The following is a 10,582-nucleotide window of genomic DNA, read 5'->3' on the forward strand; positions in this document are numbered from 1 at the left end:
TATAGCGAGGCAAAAACAGTCAAGCTGTGAGGCAAATTGATTTATTCTATCACACACTATTTAACGCTAACATTATTATGACATTGATTGGACCACACATTCGTAGAGCTAACACCAGTTTTGACTAGTTTCTGCTTCAACGCATAGTGGTCAAGACAAAACCATATCAGCTTTTATGGTTCTGAGATACATCAGACCCTTAAGGCGTTGCTTCTTTACCATTCCGCCCATACCAAGTGAAGATTTACCTGGGTCCGAGAGATGCTTCATGAACCACCTCTAGAGTGTGCGCTTGTTTACCTTGTATCTCTGAATAAACGTGTTGAACCTTAACAGCTCTTCAAGTCATACCTAGCCCCGAAACCATGACACCAGAGGCATTTTGATTGTCATCGGTTGTATCCTGCGGATGGCAACCTTTTAATGGTTGGTCTGCCACATTGAACCCATACCTGGATGGATTGACCGGTGGATGGGGATGTCGATGATGATATGAGAAACGTTCTAGTTCAGATCGTTACAGTCTCTCATCGCTTTAACATCCCTTACCAATATAATCTGTCAGAATTACTTCCTTGTATGGATTCTGTCCTTAACACCATTCAGTGCGATAGTGGCTGCCACAAATGTAAACATTGGCAATATTGCAATTTTTTGTTGATCAGTGAAGAGCTTGAGGACCAAAATAGCAGTGACTGATAACTATATTATCAATAAAAAAGAAATAACTAAATTGCCATTAGCAACTTTCATAGTAGGTTTGAAAAAAATAAGAAATTTGTGAAATTATTTTGTGATGCCAGGAGTGATGGCTACAATGTTCTTTCCCAGACCGTCCTTCAAGTATTGATTATTGTGTTTTTTTCTTTAATATGTCATCCTCTCGTATATTTAAACAATGTGGAATAGATTTGACAGAAAAAAATTGATCCTTGAAATCTGAAGCAAAGTGGCACAAATGTATGAATATATATACAGCATATGATCATCAAAATGCATGTTGTAGGCGTAAAATCAGATCGATCAATCTAGCAGGAGCAGGCGATTCAAGCGCAGGACACTCCCACAGCGCAATCCTCTTAAAGCTTCTGATAGATCAAGTAATCTGGTCGGTGAGTGGGTGTTTGTGTGCGTGAGTGTGTGTGTGAGTGTGTGTGTGTGTGTGTGTGTGTCTCTGGTTCCATGTTCCTTCTCCCCTCCCACTGAGGCTCATGTGCCCGGCGTTGAAGCCGGCTGTCCGGGTGAAAGGCTAGAGTTCTCACCATGCAATGCACGTAGAGAGAGAGAGAGAGAGAGAGAGAGAGAGAGAGAGAGAGATGAAGAGGGAGAGAGAGAGAGAGATGAAGAGAGAGATAGAAAGGGACGGATAGAGAGACAGAGACTAAGAGAGAGAGGGAGAGGGAGAGGGAGAAAGAGAGACAGAGAGATACAGGGAGAGAGAGAGAGAGAGGGAGATACAGGGAGAGAGAGTAAGAGAGAGTGAAGGAGAGAGAGAGAGAGGGGACAAATTTGAATGTGGTCTAGAGAGTCTTCTCGGTTCTTGCAGGATCCCGTTGGCAGCGACGGCAGCACAACAGGATGTTGTGAACCCCGGCGAGACATCGCCAGTCAACAGCCCGGCTGCTGTCAACAGTTAGTGAATATTGAATATCAAACAAATTTCCCCTGGCATGTTCCTGCTGCGTGAGCCTGGCCCCTCCACTCAGCAGGGGGTGAAAAGTGATCGATGTGGAGAGTGGGGGGGGGGAAGTGGCCGCCAGCCTTGATCCTAATTAGTGAAGGTTTAGCGCAGATTAGCTTCACACCTGAGCCACTACCCACCAGCCTTTCTCGGACAACCATTAAGCCTACCTAGAAGCCCCGGTGTCAGCAGAATGCACACCCCTCCACGGAGGTGTCTCAGTCATTAACCTGTCAACAAACCTGGCGACAAAACCCCCCCCGCTTTGCCACGCTTTCTCCCAGGATTCATCAATTGCCATCAGTGTTATTATTAGAACTATTGTGAAGCGAGTGTTGTGTTGTTATTGTTGTTGGTGTATTTCCTCATCTCTCATTCGGAACAGGACCTAAATGGAGTAGCCACAAAATGACTTAGGTTGTGACATCGGTATTGGATAAGACAAACAAAACACAAAGATGTTTAACCCTGTTTTATACAGTCTCCGGTTTAGAGTTGTCTTCTCTATGTCTTCTATATGCTTGGACTAATGACGGTTCTCATGGCAACTATGGGGTTACCATCAATTCATATTATTTCAGCTAACTATGGTAAACAGATGGAGTTCAGAGAAAGGTTAGCGTAGGGTTATGGGAAGAGATTAGTAGGGGATGTTAGCATGGTGGGCATGAGTTTGTGTGTGTGTTTGTGTGTGTGTGTGTGTGTGTGTGTGTGTGTGTGTGTGTGTGTGTGTGTGTGTGTGTGTGTGTGTACATGCGTGTTTGTGCGTGTGCATGTGCGTGTTAGTGATTCTCTCCAGTCTCCCCCCGCATTGTTGTGAGGAAAATTGATAGCGGCTAAAAATAGCGCGCTACCTTTATGGGTCTTCACCGGATGGTCTGCCTGTCTGTAGCCTCAGCAGCTCCAGGGGAATACAGTTGGACGGTATAAAGAGAGTTAGATTTGAGTTAATCAGACTAAATAACTCACTACTTTTGTTAAAAAGACATCATCTTTATCACTTTATCATATGCCCTGCGAGTATAAATAAAGGCTTGAAATGAAATTTAATATCCTAAAACGTACCAAATATTGTACCCCGACGCACACACTGCAGATTAATCTATGGGTGCGTTTGTTTGTGCCTGTGTGTTTGTGTTTGTGTTCTTGTTACTACTCCAATTGGTCTCTTCATAAAAAATACAACACCAAGGCCACAATGCGATGTGTGATGCTGGAGTTACAGTGTGATGGATGTGTATGTGTTATGCTCAAGGCTTTCACTGCAATCTGCAATCTGCACAGACAGTTGAGGAAGTGGCAGATAGAGGAATCACACACACACACACACACACACACACACACACACACACACACACACCGTACACACATACACACACAACGTACACACACACACACACACACACACACACACACAAAAACACGCAAACACAAAATTCGGCACCTATCAACTGGTCAATCTACTTCCTCATTCAAAAAAGGTGGGGGGTGGGGCGGAGTCTATTAACCTGGTGACTCGCGGGTCACCTGAGAACCTTTCCACTCCAGCCGTCTCATTCTCTTCTTCTCCCCTGCTGCATTCATGCATGAGCCGCAGGACCCTGGAGGGGTGGGGGGGGGGGCAGGCACAGATGCATCAAACGGGGGCTGAGACGCGGTCCTCGTCTTTCCCCCAGGTGTGGAGCCGAACATGCCCTCCTCACCTTTTATTTGTTTTTCGTATTTTCCGGAAACAATGCCTAAAAGGGAAGGGGCGGTTAGTGGGGGGAGCTGGTGGTGGTGGTGGTGGTGGGATAATGAGGCAGACTGATTATAATGACGAGTAAGAGAAGGAGGATTTGCCGTGGCAGATGGTCAGATTGGATTTTAGTTGGCAATTGTCGAGTAAGCAAAGGGAGAAAAATAAGAGGCGGCATTGTGGACACGGAAATCAAATTGGCCTGTGTGTATATTTGGAGGCAGTGCATCACCATCCCAGATTTATTCTGGTGTCTTTTGAATGCATGCGTCTGCTCTGCAGACTGTGAACTGAATGATGATGATGCGATGGAATCATTGCAGGGCATATTACATAAACCCTGCATGCGTAAGGAATCCAATGTAAATCATACACATGTACATGTACAAAGATGCGTAAAGTATGTGTGCGCGCATGCGTGTGTGTGTGTGTGTGTGTGTGTGTGTGTGTGTGTGGGCGAGCATATGAGCATGCATGGAGCGCATCACATGAGCAAACATGACAGTTTGAGCATGAAACCGCAACACACAACACACAGAGATCGAAGAGAGCTGGAATCAGGATGGTGTGTACGGTCACAGGGTTAAGGGAGAGAGAGCTGGACTCAGCCCTGCAGTTGTACAGTCTAGAGAGAGAGTTTAGAGAGAGAGAGAGAGAGAGAGAGAGAGAGAGCGAGCTGGAACGCTGAAGGGGGAGAGCATGGGGTCCCGGCGAATGGCTCCAGTCTTATCAAGCGTCCCAGCAGCTTCCACAGATAAGGACAGATGGAGCAGCAGCTGGACTTCGGGCCCCGGGTCGCGGGCAGAGACAACACCTGAAGCCCCTCTCGCTCCACCGACCCGAGCAGAGACCAAACACTCCACCGCATGGCTACAAGGCGGCGGGAGAGAGCACACGAAGGATCCTAGGAAAACTAAAAAGGACGACGCAGACGGGCAGACTGCCAGCAACCTTGAACGAACGAGATCAGAGCAGGGTTGAAAGAGAGGAGGCATGGTATACAGTGGGCCATGGGGCTGTGGCTTCAGGCTACTACAGGCCGCTATATGATCAGGGCATGCTTCGTCTGTGGGGCCCTTCCGGTGTGGTTGTGTGCGTTCAATGACACAAACCTACACCAGAGGCGGCACTCGGCATCTCTTAGGGGTGAGCAATGCAAGCCCTCATGTGCGTTAGATAGAAAACTGACACATACTGACACCTGCTGTTCAGTTGGAGTTCCACACATTTGACTTGAGACTGTGGTCTTTAGAGGTGGCGTTGTTTTGCATGTGTGAATGACGGCCTCTGCCAAGAATCTAACAAGTTTGGATGCGTATCATTGTTACGTATTCATGGTTATTGTTTTGATGGTTGGGTCTAATTTTTTGAATGAACATGAAAATGTATAGATGGCAAGAACGTACATTAAATAAAACACGACACAGGCTTTTTACGTATATCATATATGTTTAGTATTTCAATAATTTTAATGTGTTTACATGATATGGCATTCAGAAATATTGCATAAACTTGACAGAAACAAGTTAGAAAAAAGTGAAAGATTGCATACATTTAAAAGGCTACCTCATTTAAAAAAAACAAACTTCCAGCAATAGTAAGATGGAGCATAAAACAATACCTAAAATTAGACATCAGTAAATGAATTGTCAAACAAATGGTATAGCCCATGAAAAAAAGGTTCTTATAAACTGTTATTAAGTTGAAAACTAACTTTGGCAGTAATACACATCACCATTCACGGTCCATAGTAAACAGCCAGCTTGGTACACTTGGCTCAATGACCCTTGCATTGGTTGTTTGAATGTATTTGGTCAAGGCTGTGTTAACAGTTCAAGAAGGCACTACAATAGGCTTTTAAACACAAGATTATTTCAGGCAGCTCATAAGGGACAGAGAAATATTTAGTTTGAAAGTATCATGAGATTTTCTCCATATTAAATGTGGTTGTGCGTTTGTGTATGCAAGTGTATTTTGTATTTTTTAGTGTATTTTTTTTTTTGCGCTTTTGTACGCATATCTATACAGCAATTAATCTCTTTCTATCCATAAATCTTGACCATGATATGTACAACAACGACATGCAGAAGAGATATCAATCATGAGTCCTATTCCTAAAATATCAACACACACAAACAAACAAACACACATTTCCAGTTAGGTAAACCCATACAATTCAAGTATCTAATAACAAATCCATCTCGACTCGACTCCATGTCAATTGTTATTCCAGTATAAAGTAGTGTTCCCTCTCCCAAAGCGGTCGTCTGCAAGCAGTTTGGAATGAAAGAACATTGGCCTGGAGTGCATGATGAAAAAACCGAACGACACGGCTTTTGTCTACTACAAACCAGGCCCATCTGTACTCGGATGACTCCTGACTAATGTCGTGCCAGAGCCAGAGGGACGGTGCTTCCACACGGACCCTGGAAATGGTACCTGTGATGACACACACACACACACACACACACACACACACACACACACACACACACACACACACACACACACACAATGTCAAACAGGTAGTATGATGAAAAAATATGCTGCTATTGCTATTACAAGCAGGCCTCTCTAGACCACTGATATTTGCAGGGGAGGGAAACAAGTTTCAAGTAAAAACATGTGTCTTTGCATAATCCACCCATAAAAGACACTTTGTGTGGGCACAGGGCTGAGAAGCGCTATATAAATGCAGTCCATTAAAATTCCTCATGCTAGTGTCTGACGTGCATCCAGGCACGCTGAGACGCATGCCCTGACCTTTAGACTTTCACTCACGTAAAGTACTCTGTTTTCGGTGTTGTTGCCATGTTGAACTCGGCCACGGGAACGCCTCTGGACGCGACCTGCGGGCCGAACATGGCCGCTGGGTACACGATCGATGACGTTCCCACCTGTGATGCAACAATTATTTTTTTTTTTGCAATCACTTTTAACCTTGTGGTCCCACATCCTGTTTCTGTGTGTGTTTGTTCTGTGAGTGCACGTGTGTGTGTACTTGCACGTGTGCGTATGTTCTTGTGTGTGCATTTCAAAATATGTGTGTGTGCGTGCGTGCGTGTGTGTGTGTCTTACCACCAGACACAGGTCACAGATGTCTAGCTCCTTTTCCACCTTGGTCAGCAGATTGGAATCAAGAGTCTCTCCGAAAAACACCACGTTGGGTCTGAGCAGACCCCGGCAGTCACTCTGCTCACACCTGCAATAACACAGTCCCCGGGGGAAGGGGGGGGGGGGGCAGGATCAGCAATAGGTCATGTTGATGGCCTGTCACGTGCAATGCAAGGCCATGTACTCTGTTACTGTTACTGCACCAATCTAGATGGACTATCGTAGCTCTTTGCGCATACAATCCGGGACCTGTTTGAGGGAACCGCAGAGACGCCCACAGCTGGATTCTTTTCAGCACCTCTTTGTTTCTATAGACAATCTAACCACGCAGGTTTAAACAGGTTTATGTTTGCCCACCCCTTTTCATTGTGAACCAACATCTGTGAAAGGGAATCATCTGGCCGCAGTTGTATCCCATTCCCAAGCATTACGTTGATGATAGATCCGCATTCGGAAAAGGAACTCCAGTAATAGCAATTGTATGAAATAAATAGAGAATATTAAAAAACAACAAAAAAGGGAAGCTACCTGGGCAGTTGGTCCACAGGTATCTGGGCCTCAGGAATTTCAGGGTCAGGGGAACTGTGCAATACGGGAAGACAGGAACATGTTGGTGTATGGCCTGATGCCAACTATCCCTGGCAGATCTTTGGATAGTTAGCATGATACCAACTTTTTTAAAAGAAAGAAAGAAAGAAAGAAAGAAAGAAAGAAAGAAAGAAAGAAAGACGAAAATTTGTTAATTAGACTACTGCAGATTATATCGCTACATAAAAATGTAAAGAGAAGGACATGAAAGGAAAGAAGAACGATAAAGAGACAGAGATAGTGTCCTCCTTACCCTGTGCCCTCCAGAGAAGCACACACAGGGTGTTGATGGTTCACAGCGATGTCTCCACAGCTCACACAGCGGGTCTCCATCACGCTGCCTGCAGGGGACCCAACACTCATCAGGTTATCCAACAGTAGAAGGAGGCGGACAATATATCCGTATCATTATCCAGGCTTCAATATCTATACAGATCTGTAAAAGAGTTTGGGATTCTGAAAACCCCTGATGAATAATTCAATTGAATGCTGCCTTTCCTAGGTCTCATCGTCTGCGTAAATTGACGAAAGACAAAAATCCTTAATCCAAAATCCTTACTAGACAGTCACAGCTGGATAAAGATACTGATTATTGCTTCTATCGACTTCATCATCAAACATTGTAATCTTAGGAACCTCTAACTCACAAAAATGTAAACTTAGACAGACCTCTGACACACTGAGGCTGCCATTAAACTGTCTAAGTTCTTTTCAATGATAAACTTGGGAAGTATATATTCCTCTCAACAAAGTGACCTTGCCATTATTTTCCAATAATGGGAGAGTCATTGACCAATCAGAATCAAGTATTCTCTGCTATAATCAATTCAACAATATCCCCCCCAATCCAAGACATGCAGCGTCCCAGTGACCAGCAGCTCTCTCACCGTGGATGTTGAGGACGTGTTTGGAGCCGGCCTGCCGGTGGAGGTCATCGATGTTCTGGGTGATAATGACCATGGAGCGACCCTGCTTCCTCATCCGCTTCTCGCACTCGGCCAGGGCCAGGTGTGCCGCGTTGGGCTTCTGGGTCAGTACCAGGTGCCTCCTGTGGTGGTAGAACTCCCAGACGCGGGAGGGGTTGCGGGAGAAGGCCTCTGGAGTGGCGATGTCCTGGACACAGGGGCATCAGTATGACGAGGGGGGTCGTTTTGGTGGTAAAATTAGACGGCCTTGTGAAAGGCCTTGATTTTCTGTTCTTCTCGACAATGTGGTTGAGAGACTTTCAGGAACACTTGAGTTTGAGAAAGGTGTTTGCAGACTAGGGATTTATTTTTTTTCTTTCTATTATCTTCTTTTCTATACACCCGGTACACCATTGTGAGAATTCCTGCTGACAAACCACCAAGATGTCCTGTGACTTTAATCTGTTTTCATCTGGACTTGGACAAAAATGGAAGTCGGCTGAAGCCCAGCGGGTGAGTTCTCATGTCAGCATAGAGAGCACAGAGGGACAAAAAGTTACATTTGTGTTGTGCCTGTGCTCAGTGAGTGGGAGCTTACAGGCTGAGAGTGAAGTGGTAAAGAGGATAAGCTCGTCTCCTGGTCGTAGTTGTCTTGAGTCAAACAATAGGATGGATCAGTACTGTAGCCAACAATCCAAGAGCAGGTCCAATTCCTCTTAGCTTAAGTCCAAGTCGAGTCTCAAGTCTTGAGCGTTAAAGTTCAAGTCACCCAATAACCAGTACAAGCCCTTTTCCCAGTCATCTCTGTTTTCCTCAAATCATGTCTTGCGGAGACCATCAGGGAAAAATAATCACATTCTACAGCTACAGCGAAATGTCTTACTAGTTAAGATTAATTGAATATAACTTTTTTATCTGGAAGAACATATAGCTTATATGTTCAGCAAGTATAAGGCATAGTTACAAATCTGATCCTAAGCCTAACAAATTTTTTATTAAGGAAAAGGGAAAAGAACATGTTTCAAGTACCAGTATATCACGTATGAAACTACATTTCAACAACCTTTGTGACTGCAATGACTTTCTGAGAAAGACTGGTAACAAAAAAACAGTATGGGCAGTATTTGATGCAGTTATTAACTTTTTGTTCCATGCATGCTTGTTTCTTTACCCATTAAACAAATTACCTGATACTGCCAAGTCTTCCATTGTCCACCATCTCCCTTGAAGGTAGGCACTCCACTCTCTGCACTCACACCTGCCCCTGTGATGACCGCTATGTGCTTGGCTTTAGAAACCACTTCCAGGAATTCTTTCATATCTACGTATGAACAAAAGATGCATGGACACATTATCATCATGTAGCCGTGCTGCACAGTATTGTACCTTTTAACATTGCGTTCTGTGACATTGTAACCTAACAGCAGAACTAAATCAGCAACCATAACGGTATACATGGCTAAACTTTACCTGATTTCGCACTAGTTGTTGTCAGTGCCAAAGCCCTCCTTGAGACATGGGAGCAGCCAAGGCGTACACCAAGGGTAGTGGCTATTAGTCCTCGGTGAAACATTGTCCTCGTCGCGTTAATAATGCAGGATAACTAGTACAAGGGCAAAGGAAATCCAAATGCTGTCTCTTTACTCGCGTATACCAGTCTGATAAATTGAATGCAGTCAATTCATTGTGGTTTTTATTGTACGAGGGCGTGTAAAGCTTTGCACATGACACCATGCAAACGATTATTGTGTTACAAAATGTGTCCAAACAGGTTTGTGGCTGTGCAAGAGGACAACAGGAAGAAGACACAACAAATGGAAGTAATTCGCTAGATCTTGATATCATGTGGTTCATAACTCATGAATCAATCTCAAATCAGATTCAACACTTAATAAAACACCATTCGCCAGAAAACGATTGCTTTATGACGATGGCAAAAACAACCAAGGTTTGCAACACTATAAAATCACACACATAATGTCATTATCATCTCATAACCAAACGTTTGCCATAATCTCAATGAAAGATACACCAACAGGTTTCTCATGATGCGTTATCCATGCTACAACTCACGGTGCTGTTACTGCGTATTATTCAGTGAAAATGTATGACTTACCTCTCACGACGATTTGCACAACTTGGAAGTTTATTTACTCTTGGATAATCCTCTCAGCATGCCGTAAAACCAGCGTGACTGTCGTAAAATAGTTTCAGACACGAAAAGTTCGTTGAGAAAATTGGACCACGGGAGCCATCTAGTGGTGGTTGATTGTTTTCTCTGATTTATTCACTCATAGATTTTAATCCTTCCACAAGGTGATATTTTTCCTAACCTTTTATGCGAGATATTAGTTCGTGAACAAATGTATCCATAATTGACTAATAACAATGGTTCAGGCGTAGAAAATTGGTTCCCTTGATTGGTTGTATTTACAAATCTATTATTTTACACTCTGTGTACTGCATCTTTTTTTGTATTTTATTTAGTGCTGTGCTGTTTAACCCCCAGTCATCTCCACCGGCTCGGCTCTCCCCTGCGTCAGCTTCTTCATCACA

The 10,582-nt window shown here is 44.1% G+C and overlaps 1 protein-coding gene across 1 annotated transcript; it reads right to left on the bottom strand.

Annotated features, from left to right (window-relative positions):
• Positions 1-4,856: 4,856 nt before the first annotated feature.
• On the bottom strand, positions 4,857-10,205 carry LOC307086476 (NAD-dependent protein deacylase sirtuin-5, mitochondrial-like). Its single transcript, XM_079751697.1, has 9 exons — positions 10,143-10,205; positions 9,497-9,629; positions 9,214-9,347; positions 8,009-8,234; positions 7,375-7,462; positions 7,062-7,115; positions 6,498-6,621; positions 6,201-6,316; positions 4,857-5,858 (listed from the first exon to the last, which is right to left on the bottom strand). The coding sequence occupies exons 2-9, from the start codon at positions 9,597-9,599 to the stop codon at positions 5,801-5,803; spliced, it is 903 nt and encodes a 300-aa protein (XP_079607823.1). The 5' UTR covers positions 9,600-9,629; positions 10,143-10,205; the 3' UTR covers positions 4,857-5,800.
• Between the last annotated feature and the right edge of the window lie 377 nt (positions 10,206-10,582).

This window comes from Pollachius pollachius (assembly GCF_949987615.1).
Source record: "Pollachius pollachius genome assembly, chromosome: 14".
Taxonomy (NCBI): Eukaryota; Metazoa; Chordata; class Actinopteri; order Gadiformes; family Gadidae; genus Pollachius; species Pollachius pollachius.

Excerpts from the sequence above, each read along its gene's own strand:
- LOC307086476 (XM_079751697.1), bottom strand. The coding sequence starts at position 9,599 with ATGTTTCACCGAGGACTAATAGCCACTACCCTTGGTGTACGCCTTGGC. Across the intron at positions 6,622-7,061 it reads CCTGTGGACCAACTGCCCAG|GTGTGAGCAGAGTGACTGCC; the intron begins GTAGCTTCCCTT and ends GTGTTATTGCAG. Across the intron at positions 6,317-6,497 it reads TCTGTGACCTGTGTCTGGTG|GTGGGAACGTCATCGATCGT; the intron begins GTAAGACACACA and ends GTTGCATCACAG.